This window comes from Mastomys coucha, unplaced genomic scaffold (assembly GCF_008632895.1).
Source record: "Mastomys coucha isolate ucsf_1 unplaced genomic scaffold, UCSF_Mcou_1 pScaffold16, whole genome shotgun sequence".
NCBI classification, from domain to species: domain Eukaryota; kingdom Metazoa; phylum Chordata; class Mammalia; order Rodentia; family Muridae; genus Mastomys; species Mastomys coucha.
Genome location: NW_022196898.1, coordinates 43,648,127 through 43,667,703, shown reverse-complemented (window position 1 = coordinate 43,667,703; position 19,577 = coordinate 43,648,127). Strand labels below are relative to the sequence as shown.

The following is a 19,577-nucleotide window of genomic DNA, read 5'->3' as shown; positions in this document are numbered from 1 at the left end:
GTGTCAGCCAAAGAGTGGATGTGGCCGACAACATTTCTCTAAGAAGGCATCCAAATACATTCTTTCTTAGTCGAGGTTACCCTATTATAGGGTTTTACCAGGTTAAGAAGCCATAAGATTTGTACAAAATTTTAGGAGCTGAAGGTGGCTCTGCAGTTAGCACTTGCTGCTCTTGCAGAGGACCAGGTCAGTTACCAGCTTACACAGCCTAAAATCCTTGTTCCACGAGATCTGAAGGCTCACACATAATAAAGTTAAAAAGTAATCAGTAAATTTTTGTAAAGTATTTTACCAGGGCTGGGCACTGCAGCCTTACTGAAGTACATGGGAGGCAGAAACAAGTGATCTGTTGAGTTCCAGGCCAGCCAGGGCTTCATGAGAACCTGTCTCTAAGTAAATGTGTTTTACAGCATCATAGTCTTCTTAGAGATTCTCCTGAGATAAAAAAAAAATCCATCTTGCAATTTCCCTTTTGGGACATGAACTGTTTTCCTTCAAGTGGAGCTGTCCAATTAAATAGAACAGTAACTCAGGCAGCTGTCCAGCCACAGGACACACTCTGGGTCTCATGTCTCAGGCTGACCAGAATACAGATAGGCATGCAGCAGTCAGTAGTAGGATGCAGTCTTATGGGACAGCTGCAGAATATCACAACAGCACTAGAAATAGAAATCTCCAGCAACCAGAAAAAAAAAAGTGTAATTCAAAACCCAACAGAACAAAGAATAAACCATACTTAAGTATACTTTGAATCACACCACCTCATTAAATTGACTCATTATTTAATAATTTTACCAAAAAACTCAGATTCTGTCATTTTCCTTTAAGGAGGAAAATGCTTGAAGTAATGTTTGTATTTGGACAGTGTCACTCTGTAACCCTGGCTGGCCTTGAACTGTGGTAATTGTCTAGCCTCAGCCTCTTAAACCCTGGGATCACAGGTATGAGGCATCACACCAAGCTGTCAATATCTTAAAGGCATAAAACAAAGACATGGCTGTAACAGTGCTTTTAATCTGAGAATGTGGAATTCAGATGAGGACAAATCTTGAGTTCAAGGCCACCCTGGTATACAGTGAGCTCCTGCACAGCCAGGAATATAATGGCAATGCCCCATCCCCTCAAAAAAGGACAAAACCAGCCGGGCAGTGGTGGGGCGCACACCTTTAATCCCAGCACTTGGGAGGCAGAGGCAGGCGGATTTCTGAGTTTGAGGCCAGCTTGGTCTACAGAGCGAGTTCCAGGATAGCAAGGACTATACAGAGAAACCCTGTCTCGAAAAACCAAAAAGACAAAACCATAGATTTCAGTGAGTTCCTGTAGTTAAAAACACCTCTCAAAAAGAGCTTAGTAATAAATATTTTCTCTATACTGTAATCATGAAAACATTAGCATTATAGCTTGACAAAAGACATTCCAGAAATAAATCCTATTAGGAGAAACCCAAAACTAGGGATATAAAAATTCAAGAACTATAGGCAATAAGCTCCTGGCCCAGTCTGCAACTCCAAAGGGAAATTTGAGCCAATTCAGGATTTTTCTGTCAACCCTTCCTGGAAAGATTAATAAGGAAGAGGAATTTTTGTTTTTATTTCTCCAGACAGGGTTTCTCTGTATAGCCCTGGCTGTCCTGGGACTCACTCTGTAGACCAGGATGGACTCAAACTCAGAAATCCGCCTTCCTCTGCCTCCCGAATGCTGGGATTAAAGGCGTGTGCTACCACCACTTTGGAGTATGAGTTTTTTAGTGCCTATTGGCACAAGTCTTGACTACCCTTCAAGTCATTTGTTTCTAAAGACCTTTAAAACAGTAGATGGTAATTCTGAAGAGTGAACATCACACACTGAAGCTAACTGTTATTAATAACGCTTCAATTTATTCAAAGCAATGCAGTTTCAAAAACTTAAGTTACAGCAGTAAGGAAAAAAAAAAAACAAAATAGAAACACATGATCAGTGCTGCCTGTCCTTGTGTTTAACACTGTGGTGGCTTTATTCAAAATACAGTTGCACAAAAGTATTAACTTCAGAGTCTCTAAGGACTTAACATATTGTATACACACGCACAGTACAGAGAGGATTAGAACAGAACCCAGAACTTCTACAGAATAGAAAACCCACCCTTGCTTATTTGCATGAAAATACCACCCACAAAGCTAAATAAGTCTTAATAGTTATCTGGAGGCCCTATGTGTTGTTTTTAAACTCAAGAACTCTAATTTTGATTGCACAATAGATGATTGATAAAAAGTCAATATATAGATTTCATTTTTAAAAATAAGCATTTATTTTGAACCTGGCATAGTTTGCAAAGAGAATTCTTCGGGACTGAAAGCAGGAGTTCCAATCACTGAAATAAGGAAACAAAGTCAGTCCTTGGGAGATCCCTGCACTTGCACTGAACTCATTACACACTTATTTCAGTCAGGCATGCAACTTCGTTAGCTTCTCTACAAATAAGTTCATACTTGTTATTTGAAAACACCAGGTCAGACATCTTAAGTTGAAAAAGCAGCAGCCCCACTATTACGAGCAATTTCTATGTGTCCCAGAAGAGAGGCAAAATAATTTTGCTGATGTTAAATTTAAAAAAAAAAAGAAAAAGAAAAAGACAAAACAAACTGAAAGTCCACCTTAGATAATAAAAAACAAAAGAAAATCAAAAATTAGTAACCAAGATTTAAAAAGCAAGTGCCTTGACCATGGAGCTTCCGGGACAAAAGGAGAGAGGCCCGTCTGTTCATGTTTATAGCCATGAGAAAGCACATACCCGTACCCCAAATGTTTTTTCTATTTTTCAGACATCCACTTGAAATAAATACCAACTTCAAAATTGATTTTTAAACAGTCTCCTATTGCCACTATATTCCAGTCAAAGGCTACAACTGATCACACTTTCAAATTACAGGAAGAAGAATTAAAGGTTGCACTCAGAAACATAATAAATACTTCACAGCCTTGGCATCCAAATTACCTGGGGAAACTTAGAAATTAGACCTGAACGCGTTATTAGTTATCAGCTGGCAATCAGTCTGACCTCTGAAAGAGAGGATGCTGCTGCTTTATCCTAACACAGCCTTGTGTTGTCAACAAAGCCTGTCTCCGAACACGAAGTCCTCATTACCGTAGCCTAACAAATGCTCCGTCTCTTCCACTCCACTTGTTTGAAACCGAGACAGATGGCTGAGGTGCAGATGAAGTCTCTGGGGTATCTAAAGCTTTGCCAGCTTTCTTTTGCATAGGGACAGGAATGAAGCAATGAAGGTGACAGAAGAGGAGCAGCTGGGAGGGGACGCACACCTGAACCCGACAGCCTGCTGGCACGGTCACCCACAGAGACAGCTCCACTGCAAGTCTGACTTGGAAAAAGACAGGCTCCTTAAGAGCCCTGAGCTATATCACTGAGCAGAACTGAGTCACATGATCGGCCTTCAGAAGAGAACCCTCTCACTCTGCTTCTGCTTTCCAAACGGTGACAGGAAAGCCCTCTGATACCCTCACCCCACCCCAAAAACCCACCTTCAAGCTAATGATATCTGGATTGCCTCTTAAAAAAAGAACAAAAACAAAAAAAAAACTAGCTTTATCACTCAAAAGACTACTGCTATTTCATATTACAGCTGAGTGTAATTTGTTAATTTATAAATAACTTTAAAACATTATGAATGAAATGCACCAAACTACACCTGTGTAAAAGCAACCATGTTTTAATTATGGGCTAAAAATGTCTAATACATTAAGCATGAATTATAAAAATCCAGAATCTAAATACAATGCTAGAGAATTTCTCTATGGGAAGATGAGTGAGAATTCTTTTCTAAGTTCATTATGATTGACAGACTAGCAAATCTTAACCGGAATGGTAAGGCCAAAATAGTAAAACCACACTTTTCCTATAAAAAGTTACACTTCATCTCCTACTGGAACAGCTATCATACATAAAGAAACAAAGACAATGCGACCACTCTCCTGCGCCCAGGAGCTCCAGGCAGCCTCTTCCTGGAGGTCTAATCGTCATCTTCCTCCCCATCATCCTCGGCATCCCGCTTTCTCTTCTCTCCCCGAAGACCCTCTTCCTCTAAAATGGAAGTGTGTAAGATACTTCATTTTAACAACGGAGTTTTTGTTATTTTACAAAGCTTTTAATCTTAGTAGAAAACAAATGTCAAGAGGAAATATAAGTTGTTTCCACTCTGAAATTTCTTCCAATTTCAGAATATAAGAAACTTCATTCAGAGAACCAGACTCTACAAAAGGGACATGCTCACAAACAAACCACAACTCGCAGACCAATCAAGAGACCAAGTGCATGACAATGTGACTCTTTTAGGTAAACACTATTCTGAAGGACTAGGTAAAGAGGAAAGTAGCGGGACATCTGCGTCCAGCCATTCCTCTGCACTGGGGCTTTATATGCTCTGCAAAATGAGATTCCAGGGTGCGATTAAGTGGAAATAAGCTTTTACTTCATTTCTGTTGGGGTGTGCGTGTGGTGTGTTTCAAGAGAGGGTTTCTCTGTGTAACCCCGGCTGTCCTCAAAATCACAGAGATCCCTCTGCCTCTGCCTCCCAAATGCTGAGATCAAAGGCATGAATTAGCATGCCTGGCTTTCATTTTCATTTTTTCCACATGGGTGCTGGGAATTAAATCCAGGTCTTCTGGAAGAGCAGCCAGTGCTCTTAACCCGCTGAGCCATCTCTCTAGCCCCTTATTTCTGTCTTTAAGTACAGATTATAAATTGGTTTTTTTGGCAGAATTAAATTAGTCTTTCATATCACTTGACTATGTATCTAGGCACATTATGATAAACAATAAAATTAAAGGCTCAAAGGCCAGGGTGACCACCACAGACTCAACATCTGTTATCTTTAGATTCAGAATGTGCTTCCCTGCACTTGGAAGGCAGAGGCAGGCAGACTTCTGAGTTTGAGGCCAGCCTGGTCTAACAGAATGAGTTCCAGGACAGACAGGGCTCTACAGAGAGACCCTGTCTTGAAAAGAAAAAAAAAAAGAAAGAAAGAAAGAAGGAGAATGTGTTCATGCAACTCACCCTCTTCTTCCTCTTCCTCCCCTTCGTCAACGTAGTCATCATCATCCTCTTCATCCTTCAAAGTCAACATGAAAATAAATGAACCACAACACGGACTTCCACTGTTTCACAAGAACAATGAAATTACAGTTCCGCTGTGTCTCAAAGGACAGCTCTGCCTCCCTTGCTTTGAAGCTAAGTACCCAGACTTCTATAAACATAGTCTGTGCTTTAGCCTACCACGGTTCAAGAGAATGTTCTCTAACAATGTGTGATATGGAGGGCTAGTGAGCAATGAAAACGCACCAGCACCAACAAGCGAGCTATGGTCACCATTTGTACAATTACTTGTTTGTTTGAGACAGGGTCTCTTGATCCAGCCCAAGCTAACTCCTGACTGAACTGGTTCTGCCTCCTGGGTGCAGGGATTACAGGCATGGACTACTCTGTCCAGCTTACTTTTAAACAGTCACATCTGCCCACTAGCAGAAACAGGGCTTTACTACTTTAAGCCATTCTTCTACTTTATAGATTGAGGGGCACAGATGATCTGAACCTAACATCAAATATGGTTATATGTTGACTATAAAAATGTATTCCTCCAGACCTGTTTTCTAATCAATAAAAGTAACTGACAAACCAAAAATCTGAAATCCAAAATGTTCCACAACTCTTTGAAGTTTCTTGAGCATCAACATGCCACCGGAAGCAGAAAATGCCACATGACCCTGCCTGCACCGTCACACTCCAGGTTACACTGAGTGCCATGACGCACACCTTTATTCCCAGCACCCAGGCATTCAACCTATTTTCCCTTCTCCAAGGCTGCGCTTAGGATCGTATGCCATTATGCAGTTTCTGTGTTATTTCCAAAGTCTTGGTTTCTCTGTAGACCACTAGCTGTGATCAAAGGCACCCACCACCACCACCCAGCTTTTTTTAATGGATCCTGGGCTTGAACCAAGGTCCTTACTAGGTAGCTCCTTGATCATTTTGAGGACTCTGACCATGATCATTCTACCCATCAGCATACGCTGCTTTCCTCCCTTCCAAAAACATTGTATATGTGCATATTATTACTGTTGCGTATGCTAATGCTCCAGGGACATGCATGGTACATGTGGAACTCTTCTGACACCTTTGTGGAGTCAGTCCTCTTTCCACTTTTCCATGGACCGGAGAGATTGAACTCCGGCCACCAGGTCTGCACTGTGCGGTGGGTTTGCATAGGTGTGGCCCATTGACTCACATGCTTGAATGCTTGGCCATACAGAGGCACTATTATTAGGAGGAGTGGTCTCACTGGAGTAGGTGTAGTCTTGCTGGAGGAAGTGGGTCACTGTGGAAGCTGGCTTTGAGGTCAAGTTACACCTAGTGTGACACACAGTCTCCTGCTGCCTTTGAATCAAGATGTAGAACTCTCAGCTCCTCCAGCACCATTTTATGTCACACTTCCCACCAGGACGACAATGGACTAAACCTCTGAAACTGTAAGCCAGCCCCTATTAAATATTGTCACAGTGTCTCTTCACAGCAATAGAAACCCTAACTAAGACACACTGCAAGCGCTTTTACCCACTAAGCCACTTCACTGGCCTGTTCTCACCTTCTTAAAATAACTCTGGTCTCCAGTTGGGTTTTCTCTTTTTGTTTATACACCATCTCTTTCACAGTCAATTACTTTTTCAATTTTATGCTCCATAGAGTCAGAAGAGCAATAAGCTTATCAGAACTACATACGCAAGAGACAACCGATTGACTTTCAACCCCAAGGACGATGACCCAGCTGGAGCTGGTAGAGTCTAACATTCTGACTGCCCGGAGCCCCTTACACTCACTGCTCTGATCCTGGCCGTGCTACAAATGACCGAGTATAGACAAACTTGGTCCTAACTACTGTACATCTGAAAAACAAGCAATCAAGGGTCTCTCGATCTTACCACAGTGTACTCAAACATACTCGATTAAGCAATGTGTGGTGGTGCGTACATGCAATTAATTCCCCAGGCAGAGGTAGAAGTTCAAAGCCAGCCTAGCAAGACTGTCTCCAAACCATTGAATGGGCTGGAAAGATGGTTGTTCAATCTGACCTGAGCTCAGACTGCCGACCACACACACTGAAAGGCACCTTGATGTTGAATGCCTACACTCTTGGCCCAGGCGAGGCAGAAACAGGAAGATCCCTAGGGCTTGTTAGCCACTAGCCTTACTAAATTTGTATGTTCTAAGTTGAGCATAAAATGTAAGCAGTGAATAATTAGTGGTTAAGAATGCTTGAGGACTGGTGGGAGATGGCTCAGCGGTTAAGAGCACTGACTGCTCTTCCAGAGGTCATGAATTCAAATCCCAGCAACCATATGGTGGCTCACAACCATCCGTAATGACAGAAACACACACACACACACAAGAATGCTTGCTATGCTGGACATGGTGGCACCACCTTTAATCCCAATGCTCGGGAGACTGAGGCAAAGGGATCTCTGAGTTCAAGTCTAACTTACATAGTGAGTTCCAGGACATCCAGGGCTACACAGAGAAACTCTCTCTTGAAAAAACAGAAGGGGAAAATAAAAAGCACTAGCTGTTCTTCCAGAGGACTCAGGTTCAATTCCCAGCACCCACATGGCAGCTTACAACTGTATGTAACTCTAAGATCTGAACCCTTACATAGACACACCTGCAGACAAACACCAATGTACATGAAATAAAAGGAAGGGGAAGAGGCATTTTAAACATCTCAAAGATGCAAACAGTCATTTATAATTTTAAATAAAACACTTGATGAACTAGACACATTTGTTGATATTTTAGAAAAGCACAGATATTAAGCACTAAGTTTTATTTTAAGTAAAATGTAATTGAACTGATGTTCTAAGGTATTTAAAGACCATCCTTAAGATAGTATCTCACAATAAAGCCTCAGCATTTACCAGAAAGTCACTTGGTTTGCTCAGTGACGACCATGGTCTTTGCCTTATTAGTAGGAACTGTTTCCTGATGTAGGTATGAATAGTACAGGGGTATACTTTCCAATATTCCTAAAGGACAGAAAGTCCTTTATACATATTAATTCCTTGCCCCTGAAGAATGGCTAAAATGGGAATATAGTGCTAAAAAACCCCCAGCAAACCAGATGTCTAAGAATTGTAGCTCCATTGGTGGAATGCTTGCCTAACATACAGGAAGGAAGCCTTTGGTTAGCTCCCCAGCACTACATAAAACCAGATGTGTTGTTGGGCAGCAGTGGTGCCAGTCCATCTACAGAGTCCATTCCAGGACAGTCAGGATTGACTACAGAGAACCCATCATGAAAGACAAAAAACAATATCTGTGTGGTAGCACAAGCCCATAGTCCCAGCACTTACAAAACTTAGGCAGGAGGACCATGAGTGTGAGTTCAAGGGCAGCCTGAGCTACAGTGAGACCCCATTTTGAAGAGGCAAAAATAACTAGAGGGATTTTGTCTCAGCAGTTACATCGTGGCCTACACAGGTCTGTAATTCTAGCTCCAAGGGATCCTATGCTTCTTCTAGCATCTACAGTCACCATTCACACAGGCGATACAGAGACATCCATTAAGACAAAATAACCATACATATGTAATAAAAAATAAATCTCTTAAGGAGAAAGTACAATGCATCAAATCTGCCATTTCTGCCTCTTTCATCTTTAAGCAGCAATGGTCTCTGAAGCTTACCTGGCACTTAACTTCTAAAAGCAAGAATTCTGGGGTTGCCTGGTTTGCTCTGAGACAAAGCTCCCCTGTAGTCTAGACTATCCTAGAGCACACTGGACAGCCTATGCTATCATTAACTCCTGCAAGCCTACTGCCTCACCCTCCGGCAAAGCTGGGATTATGGTCCTGAGCTAACCTACTCCCACTAAGACTTCATTTTGAACATCCAAACTATGCCATCCAGAATGCAAAGGCTTCCTGGCCCCACACTAACAATGCTGTGTGTATTCAGAGATTTCTGACCTATGCTTGGCCACAGCATTTTGAGTTAGTATCCCCAAACATTCAGCAGAACAATACACCTAGATGCAAATCACCACAGGTGGTTGACAGTGACCCCAGCACTCAGGAGGCCAACAGGAGTAAGGGGAGTGCCACAAACTTCATAGCAGCCTGGGATGCAGAGTAAAACCCTCAATACCTACCACACACCTCAAAAGAAAACCTTTAAAGTGCCTACTACTTACACTTAGGAGAAAACACTGACAAAATAAATGAGTCAAGCATAAGAGAACCACTCATGCTGAATGCTGCTCTAAACTAAACAGGCTTTCTCTATAAACACTTAAACGTATTCAAAGTTTTTCTTCCCACCATTACTGTGTAATTTATGACTCACAAAGATCCAAAGAAGCCTAAAGCCTCATTCTTGTGCATTTATTTCAAATTTAAAATATTATCAGAAGGGATGGAGACATGGCTCAATGGTTAAGACACTGGCTGCTCTGCTCAGGACTCGGGTTCAGCTCTCAATATCCACGTGACAGCTTACAAACATCCATAACTCCACCTCTAGGAGTCTCAAGAACCAATCATACTCATGATACATAGACATACATGTGCGTAAAACACTTACTGATAGACACACAGTAAATCCTAAAAAACAACAACAAAAAAAACGTTTCAGGAAAATAAACCCATCCATCAGATATTGTCTACCTAACCAGAGAGAAACAAAAGACACAGTCTAATGGATATCTGTGTACCTGTGTACGTGGTCCTGAAGATTCAACCCAAGGCCTTCCACATGTCAGGTAAGTATTCTATCACTGAGCTACATCCCTAGCACTGAGATTTTTTTTAAAAAAACAATTATTTTAAAATATGAAAATAAGAGAACCACTCATGCTGATTCTTCCAGAGGATCTGGATTTCAGTTTCCAAAACTGTGGTGCCCTCCTGTAAGTGCAGCTCCAGAGCACCCTCTTCTGGCTTCCACAGGCAACTACATTCACACACCACACATTCACAGGCATGAGCACACACAATTTTTTTTAATTAAAAAAGGTAGAAAAGCCAGGCAGTGGTGGTGAGCGCCTTTAGTCCCAGCACTTGGGAGGCAGAGGCAGGTGGATTCTGAGTTCGAGGCCAGCTTGGTCTACAGACTGAGTTCCAGGACAGCCAGGGCTATACAGAAAAACCCTGTCTCAGAAAAAAAACAAAAACAACAAACAAAAAAAGGTAGAAAAGCTACTGCAGGAGTATAAAGAGATAGTTGAAGGGAGGAAACCTCAGGTCTCTGAGTGTCTGCAATGTATCAACCAGGAACTAGGAGCTATCTATACACTAGCTTGTTAAAGCAACTCCATGAGCTTGCTTGTATAAATGCAGAAAGAGGCTCAGACATTCAGAAAATGTTTCCACCACCCTGTGCCACTGAAGGCAGAGTCAACTCAGATATTCAGGGGGTAAACAGCAAGCAGTGGCAGTCCCTATGAGTGGCCATGAGTCTGCCCACCTTTCTGAGATCCAAGTCAAAAAAGGGCAACCTTTCCTTTCTTCTCATTCCTTCTGGATGCTAGCCAGAGCCCCAAATACACTTCTTCTAATGCTGGGGGCTTCCACACCTCTTCTCTCAACCTCGAGCTCCCTGCCCTGTGACCGCTGGACTGATGGGAATGACCATAATGCCAGGTTTACACCACACTCGTTTTTTCCCTTCTCCCCTCCATTCTCCCAGGAGCTGCTGAGACTTTCGGCTCACCTGCCCTGAGAGTTTTCAAATAAAACTGTCCTTGAGCTAAAAACAAAAAGAAAGCCAGCAAGGGTATATAGCTGTCTGGAATACTATGGAGCACCCAGTAGGAGGGAAAAAAAAAAAGACAGATGCTTATCCACACGTCAGGAAACCATTCACAACCTACTCATACAGCACTTAGCCCTGTGCCAACTATCTTCAGGGCAAACAACAAGTTTCCATTCACCTGAATTTCTTCTTTCATTAAGTATGAGAGGCCCACCTCCTCTTCTCCCTCTCCCACTTCTGAACCAGCTTCATCCTCATCCTCATCTTCCTCCTCTTCATATCCTTCGGGTGGACCAGCTTCATCATCTTCCTCGTCTTCTTCATCTTCATCTCCATCTTTAGAAGACATTGTAAAGGGTGAACAAGCCCCTCATTCCAACACCTCAAACCAACCGTGGTGCCTGCCTCACCTGCCCTGCCTCACCTGCCCCTACCCTTTGCTTTTTTTTAAAAAAAAAAGATTTATTTATTTATTTTATGTATATGAGTACACAATGTAGCTGTACAGATAGTTGTGAGCCTTCATCATGTTTTAGGTCGCTCGCTCTGGCCCAAATATTTATTTATTATTATAATTAAGTAAACTGTGGCTGTCTTCAGACGCACCAGAAGAGGGTGTCAGATCTCTTACAGGTGGTTGTAAGCCACCATGTGGTTGCTGGGATTTGAACTCATGAAGAGCAGTCGGTGCTCTTACCCACTAAGCCATCTCTCCAGCCCCTACACTTTGCTTAAAAGAACAAATTCACTGGGCAGTGGTGGCACACACCTTAATCCCAGCACTTGGAGGCAGAGAGGCAGGGGGTAGTCTGAGTTTGAGGCCAGCCTGGTCTACAGAGAGTTCTGGGACAACCAGGGCTACACAGAGAGACCCTGTCTCAATGAAACGAAGGAAAACAAACGCATCCATTTTATAGCATTGTTATGTATGGCCCAGGAAGGGCCTTTGCTAGGACTGGGGACCCAGGTCAGAATGTTCAGCATGTTCAAGGATGACCCATCCCAGCACTGCAAAGGACCTTTCCAAAATAGACTTTCAAACATTATACACACTGAAGTTAGTTTTACTTTGTGGTCACTTCAAAACCTGCTTGTTGCTAGACATGCTGGTGAACACCTTTCATCCCAGCACGCAGTGGGCAGAGGTAGGCGGTTCTCTGAGTTTGGGGCCAGCCTAGTCTACACAGTGAATTCCAGAACAGCCAGAGTTATGTAGAGACACCCACCCTATATCAAAGTGAATAACTACTAAAACCAAGAGCCTTACCCTCATCCTCTTCCTCGTCCTCCTCCGAGTCTGGTGCTTCGTTGTCTTCCTGGTCAAATCCATCCAGGTATGTGATTTGTTGCAGCAGTTCAAAAATACTTTCTCTGTAATCTTCCAGGTTTGTGATCTCACAGTTAAACAAGTCAAGACTTTTCAAATTTTTAAGATTTTGCTGAAAAAGTAAAGTTAAAGGTTATAATCAAGATTTTAAACACTGTGTTCTTCAGTTTTAATGAAAGATCTGAAAAACATGCACTTGAAGTTAAAGAACAACTTTTTGCACTTTTAGGGTTTGTAAGGTCACTCCCCCAAGCATAGGCAACTTTGGTTTGTCACTGCTGTGTCCCCAGCATGTGTCTCACGGCTTAGTTTCTTGCAGACAGTCCCGGCATTTTTGCTAATAGACTCTGGGTACAAATAGGCAACAGCACCCCAAGTGTGACAGCGCACACCATCACCCAGCCAGGACAGCAGCATCCGCATGGGAGGCCAGCCTGGGCTACCAAGACTTAGTATCCTATCTTTTCCTTCTTTTTAAAGACAGGGTAAGGTCTCATTACATAGCCCAAGCTGGCCTTGAATTCTCAGTTGCTTTAGCCTCCCAAATGCTGAGATTACAGGCAGGTACCACCACACTAAGCCCAATCATTTTAAAAGTCCGAGGGCAAGGATTGGCCATGCCTGGCAATGTAAATTCAATCCCTGGGACCCAGAAAATCAACACACACACACACACACACACACACACACACACACACACATTAATCAAATAAAATGTAAACCTGAGTATCCATTTTCAGTTTTATATCATTTATCTTTTCCTTCCTATTGGAAAATAAGGAGAAACACTACCTCAAAATGTAGGGAAAAAAAAAAAAAAGTGTTCAAAAAAATACTGAAGCCGGGCGGTGGTGGCGCACGCCTTAAGTCCCAGCACTTGGGAGGCAGAGGCAGGTGGATTTCTGAGTTCGAGGCCAGCCTGGTCTACAAAGTGAGTTCCAGGACAGCCAGGACAGAGAAACCCTGTCTCAAAAAACAACAACAACAACAAAATACTGAAAACTTAAAAACCAGAGTAAAGGCCTTTAGAAAATAAAAACTAATCATTAAATACATTTGTCACTGATTCATGCATGTGCCATAAGCACACACGTGTGGCAGAGAATAAATTTAAGTAGTGGGTTCTCTCCATGTACCATGTGGGTTCCGGGAATCAAGCCTGGTGGTCAAGTGCCTTTTTTGTTTTGTTTGTCTGTTTGTTGTTTTTTGAGACAGGATTTCTCTGTGCAGCCCTGGCTGTCCTGGAACTCTCTGTAGACTAGGCTGGCCTCGAACTCAGAAATCCACCTGCTTCTGCCTCCCAAGCACTGGGATTATAGGCGTGCACCACCTCTGCCCAGCCGGTCAAGTGCCTTTTGAAATGAGTTGGTTTGAGGCCTTTGTTTGAGACAGGTCTCTCTACATAACCCTGGCTGTCCTAAACCTCACTATGTAAGACCAAGTTGACCTCAAACTCACAGAAATCCACCTGCCTCTACCTCCCAAGAGCTGTGATTAAAGGTGTGCACCATCAGGCCTGGCTCAAGGCTGTAATTTTAAGAAAGGGTCTCGACTCTACAACCCAGGTATCAACTTGGGGTCATCCTTCCTCTGCCTCAGGGCTGAATGCCAAGCACAGCTGGACATTTTAGTTAAAGAAACATAGCTATCTGGACCACAAGAGATAGTTCAGAAAATCCCAGACTTAGTAAGACTATGAACAAACTTCAGATCAAATCAAGCCCAGTGACAAAACCCTCCACTTACCAGCGCTTCTACTGTGCTGAGATCTTTAATTTTGTTTCCACTCAGATTGAGATAGGTAAGATTTGGACATTTCTCTGCCAGGACTTCCAAGCCTCCAGAAATTATATTGTCACTAAGTTCCAACTACATATTCAACATGGAGAGAAAAACAAAGACTGATGAAGCCAGAGGACCTTTAAAAGCACATCACCTGAAAAAAACACTCCATATTCTCTCTGGCTTCACCAATTCCCATCTATCTGCAAACAGATTAGAACCCTGCAAAGTGGCTTATCTGTGGCATGACTCTAATTGTGTTCCTTTGGATTTTCTGATGGTGGCAGTGGTACATATTAAATCCAATTTCTAGATATTACTGAAACTAATTCCAAAATCCTACAATTTCCTTTTTTTTGATTTTTGTTTGTTTGTTTGTTTGTTTCCTTTTCTTTGAAACAGGATCTCTTTGTAGCCCTGGCCATCCTGGAACTCCATCTGTAAAACAGGCTGGCCTCAAACTCAAGAGACCCGCCTGCCTCTGCTTCCCAAATGTGTGAGCCACCACCCAGTAAATAATTATTTACTTATTTTTACTTTATGTGCACCGGTGTTTTGCCTGTATGTCCTTGTGAGGTGCTGGATTCCCTGGAACTGGAGTCACAGAGTTCCGACTAGGAATTATATGCTAGGAAATGAACCCGGGTCCTGTAGAAGAGCAGCCACTAAGCCATCGCTCCACCTCCTTCCCCCACCCCCTTTTCTTACCTCTAGAAAGTTGAAGATTTCTAACAGGCAGGTGAAATGGCCTTAACCAAGAACTCAATAAGCCTTGCCATGAAAACCACCATGTCCTCACAACTAAGCCCAACTCACCTTCCGAAGTTTATTTAAGCTGGGAAGCCGGGCCAAGGAACTTAATTCCACGTTGGCCATGCTAAGAAACTCCAGTTCTTTAAAGGTGTCATTCAGGCCTTCGATTTCCCCATTGACACACAAGCAATTATCAAGGACTAACTCTGTCACCTGTTAGAAGAAACATAACAATAATTAGTTTGCATAACAACAGACCCTTCCCCATCTGAGCATTCTAAACATATCAGTATCAAAAATACCAATCCCAGCCAGGGGTGGTGGCCTTTAATCTCGGTGAGTTCCAGGACAACCTGGTCTATGTAGTAAGTTGCAGGACAGCCAAAGCTACAGAACACAGACCCTGTCTCAAAACAAATGAAAGCAAAAACAAAAATGCCAATCCCGGACACTGGGTGCGGCATATGAGGCTGTAATCCCAGCTACTTAGGAATGATGGGGGAGGGGTCACTTGCACCATAGAGTCTGTGGCAGACTGGGCATGGAGTTAAGGAGGCTGTAATCCCAAATACTTGGGAGTGAAGGGTCACTTGAGCCATGCAGTCTCAAACTGCCTGAAAAACACAGCAAGGTCAACCTCGAAACAACAGTAAGTCCTTACACAGATCCTTCTCATGCCTCTTCACCCACACTCCGGTGAGAGTCTAACGTAACTCACTGAGTTATTAGGGAAAGAGAGAGAGAGAGAAAGAGAGAGAGTTGGAGGCATTCTGGAGATTAGCTGGGAAAGAGGATCAGCAGGGGGAAGGGAGCAAGGGAGGGGACAGAGGAATCACAGTAATCACAACATACTATACACATGTATGAAATGTATGAAACACACTATATATAATTAACATTTACAATGAAACTCGATGTGTGGTGGGCTGGAAAGATGCCTCAGCAGTTAAGAGCACTGGCTGCTCTTCCAGGACTTGGGTTAAATTCCCAACACCCACAAGCTCACACCTTGTAACCAGTTCCAAAGGGCTTCTGACACCCTCGCACAGACATACATGCAGGCAAACACCAATAACATAAAATGAAACCACACATAATATATATCTAACATATATAAACACATATAAAAACAAAATTAAAAGTATATATTTTTAAAAAACCCAGCTTGATGTGATTCAGCTATCCCTGTAACCCATCCTTTCCATCTGACCTTGGACTAACAAGTCCAATACCTGCTTCAAATCATTGAGGTAGAAAAACCAACAGTGAAAAAGGTCCTACTGAAACATGTGTGGACTCTGAGCAGGAGCCGCACTATCCTGGCCTACACTTCCCCAGGGAGAAGACACCTGGGCTGCTGGGGAAAGGCTCAAAGCTACAAGGGGGAGCTTGAAGCTCATCACTTTTTCTGTTTAAGCCTCTGTATGTTAGGCTGATAAATGCCAGTAGAATTCCAACCTTGTTAACCTTCAGAAATTAATATTAGAAAGCTTCTAAGACAGCCCACCTTTGGGGTGCCAGCTGGAGACAAACAATATCACACAAAACAATATTCAAAATGTTATTTCTCCCTCTGATGCTCAAGCAGCCACATGGACTGTCCCACGCTCGAGGGAGAGGGGAACTGGATTTCTTCTCTTTTCTTAATGTATATGGCTGACTGCATGTATGTCTGTACATACTGGGCATGCAGTACCCATGGAAGCCAGAAGATGGGTACTGGATGACTGGAACTGGAGTTATGGACAGTAGTGAGCTGTCATGTGGGTTCCGAGGACAGCCGGTGTTTGTAACCCCTGAGCTATCTCTCCAGCTCAGAAGGAATTTCTTATTATCTCTGTGCTGTAAGTTTATTTTTTTACTTTATGTGTATCCATCTTTCCTCATATTTACCTCATATGTGCCCTGTTGCCTTCAGAGGCCAGAAGAGGAATCGAACCCCTGGCAGTTGTAAGCCACCATGTGGATGCTGGCACTTAACCACCAAACCACAGATCTGAGATGTAGGAACAAAACTTACCCGGTGCACCTGAATAGATATAATCACAAAGGCAAAGCCTGGTTCTCTATCCCCGGAGCAAAAATGTCTAAAGGCTAAAACTCAGCATCTTCTTTACTTGAGTGTAACTTTGGCATTATTTAAATAAGCAGAAGAAATGGTACAAGGACATCTCTGGGATATCCTTAGGGAAACCTAGGTATACAAAATGACCTGCATTAGGTCACACCATTAGTGCCAGGTAGGGACGTTTTGATTCTTAAATCTGTTTTGCTTTTTGTTTGTTTTGTTTGGTTTGGTCTTTATGTAGCCCTGGCTGTCCAGTAACTCGCTCTGTAGATGAGCATGGCCTCTAAATCACAAAGATCCATCCGCCTGCCTCTGCCTCCGGAGTGCTGGGGTTAAAGGCTAGTGGGGCACTACCCCCCGGCTTGTTCATTTGTTTTTGATATAGCTGTAGTCTCACTATTTAGTCCAGGCTAGCCTCAAACTCAAAAAGATCCGCTTGCCTCTGCCTCTGGAGTGCCAGGATTAAAGGCTACCACACCAAACCTTTGGATTCTAGTCTTAGCCAGGAACCAAGAACTCAGCAAGAATTTTGTAGCTCTAGTGTCAGAATCCCAGCTCTTCAATTTCACTGCCTTCACTCCTATTTGCTAATCTGGATTCTAGAACAATACAACCCAACTTACACGTTTTCTCAGAGAAAGCAAATGAGCGGGAGTGCCTTATAAACTTTCTATATAAACTTGGCTGTTACCACACCACACCAAAGGAAGGAGACTGCAAAAAGGCATGCGGAGCAATCCTCTAAATTGAAGGTGAAAGAATGGGGTGGAGGGAACGACCCATTTTTGCGCCACAAGGCTTCTGAGAAACCGTTTTGATTTGTTTTTGCCTTGTTTGACAGAGTTCCACTTGCAAACCATCGACCTACCTTGGCCTCCCTCCCAAGGGCTGGGAATTTCTTGATCTGAGAGGTACAGATTTACAGATATATAGAATTACAGATATCAGTCACCACGTCCTGCTGACACGCTTTCAACTTTCTGAGTTTTTTTCTAGAATCTTCTAAGAAGCTCTAGTAAACTTCCAGTCCTCCCAGAGATAACCCTCACCGCAACAATGTTTCCACCACCTCACTCTCGCCTCAAGTCACAGAAACCCGCACACCAACCACTAAAATCAACAGGGCTCTGGGACCGGTGGCTCTGCATGACAACCCTGAAGGCCCGGCAGATGCCCGCCTTTGCGCGGGCGTCAAGGGACCACCGAGGCGCGGACCCCTTGTCCCTCGACTTCACGCCGCAGCCGCGAACCAGCAAGCCTGGTCCCCCCGCCCGCCGCGGCCAACCTCCAGACCCGCGGACCTGGCTTGAGCCGCTAGGGAATCCGACGGCGGGGAGCTCGGGGGCGACGCCTCCCGGGGCCCCTTCAAGCCTTGGGACTCTTCCCTAGGACCGCACGGAGCGCAGCGAGGCTCACACGAGCCTCCCGCTGGCGGACAAGTCCGCGCGCCACCCGGATCGCCGCCCGCGCCGTCGGGTCCCGGGATTCCGCCGCGTCCCCGGGCTCGGCGCGCGCTGCCCGCGAGTGGGCAGGATCGGAGGAAGCGCGGGGCGCAGATCGGCCTGAGCCCCAAGCCCGGGACCCGCGGAGTGGCGGCGCCGCGGGAAAGTTACACCAACTTCGCAGGTGGCGAGGGCCCGGGGGTCGCGCCCACGCCGCCCGCCCCCGCGAGGCCGGGCCGCCAGTCTGGGAGGACGCCATGGGGCTGAGCCCCCGCGCGCTCACGAAAATGCCCCTTAGAAACTTAAGCCCTTCGCCATTTTAAGCACATAGAGCCTGGTGATTTAAAACTTAAAATAAACACCCCGCCCCCACCCCCAAGTGGGGGCGCGCTCCCCAGCCCGCCCTGCGCACCCACCCGGACCCCCGAAGCCCACCCCTCACGATCCAGGGCGGGAGGGGAAGATGGGGGCTGAGTCATCTCACCTCCTCCGGGGCTCTGTTCTTCAACTCCATGTTAATCTTCTTCTTCATCTCCATGTCCTCCTCCTTTCCCCTCGCCTGCCCTCCCCGCTACCCCCAACCCTAAAAAAGAAAAACCTCTAAAGGTCTGGAGATGAATGAAAAGAGACGCAAAGACGAACGCCCACTACCACACGGGTGTGGGGAGAGAAAGAAAAGAATAGCGAATGGAGTCCGACGACTTGGGACTAACTCGGCTGCCCCCACCTCCTCGTCCACACACCCGCGCGCGCACACTCGGGCACGCACACACTTTCACACAGAGAGCGAGAGGAGAGAGAGAGGGAGAGGGAGAGACACACACGCGCGCGCGCCCGCAGTTCCTTCCCCTTCAATGGCTGCTGCGAGACTGAGCCTCCATGACACGGCACCGCCAACCCCCCCAGCCTACGCTCCACCCACCTCCCAACGGGATTGGTCGAGTCCTTAGCGTCACACGACTCCATTGGGCTAGAGGTTTGTCCATTTGTCTTTAGCGGGGACCTGGACCAGAAACTCAGTGTCTATTGGCTCCAACCAAGCGCGCAGTTAATTCCGATAGGTCCCGGAGGATGTACGTCCCGGAGAAATGATTTTGAATCCCGGTCGCCCCTCCTTTTCTTTGTGTGGTTGGCGCGCTTTCCCCTCGGTAGTAGGACGGTTTGTGTGTCTGTTGGGTTTGTTTTTGTTTGTTTGGGGTTTTTCTGGCTTCAGGGTTAAAAGGAAGGGAGAAGGCGTCGTTGGCGTCTCCGGGTTGTAAGTGGGTCATGCAGCCCGCTGCACTCAGAGGTTTCGGTGGTCTTAGAGCCCAAGCCCTCTGCTCTGCGGCTAAGGTGCAAGCGAGGGCGCAAGCACGAGCAGTAGCGAGTCGGTGACACCTCCCCGTCTCGAACTGCTTGTAGAACGAGAGCGTGA

The 19,577-nt window shown here is 44.8% G+C and overlaps 1 protein-coding gene across 2 annotated transcripts; it reads right to left on the bottom strand.

Moving 5' to 3' along the window:
- Nucleotides 1–1,855: 1,855 nt before the first annotated feature.
- Nucleotides 1,856–19,078, bottom strand: Anp32e (acidic nuclear phosphoprotein 32 family member E). 2 transcript variants are annotated; one of them, XM_031374858.1, is made up of 7 exons: nt 18,648–19,078; nt 14,717–14,866; nt 13,865–13,987; nt 12,059–12,230; nt 10,970–11,127; nt 5,051–5,105; nt 1,856–4,078 (listed from the first exon to the last, which is right to left on the bottom strand). In XM_031374858.1, the coding sequence occupies exons 1-7, from the start codon at nt 18,699–18,701 to the stop codon at nt 4,008–4,010; spliced, it is 783 nt and encodes a 260-aa protein (XP_031230718.1). In that variant the 5' UTR covers nt 18,702–19,078; the 3' UTR covers nt 1,856–4,007. The 2 variants fall into 2 exon arrangements, with proteins under 2 accessions (XP_031230718.1, XP_031230719.1); XM_031374859.1 differs by lacking the exons at nt 1,856–4,078; nt 5,051–5,105; nt 12,059–12,230 and having other exon boundaries at nt 10,987–11,127; nt 18,648–19,064.
- Nucleotides 19,079–19,577: the final 499 nt, after the last annotated feature.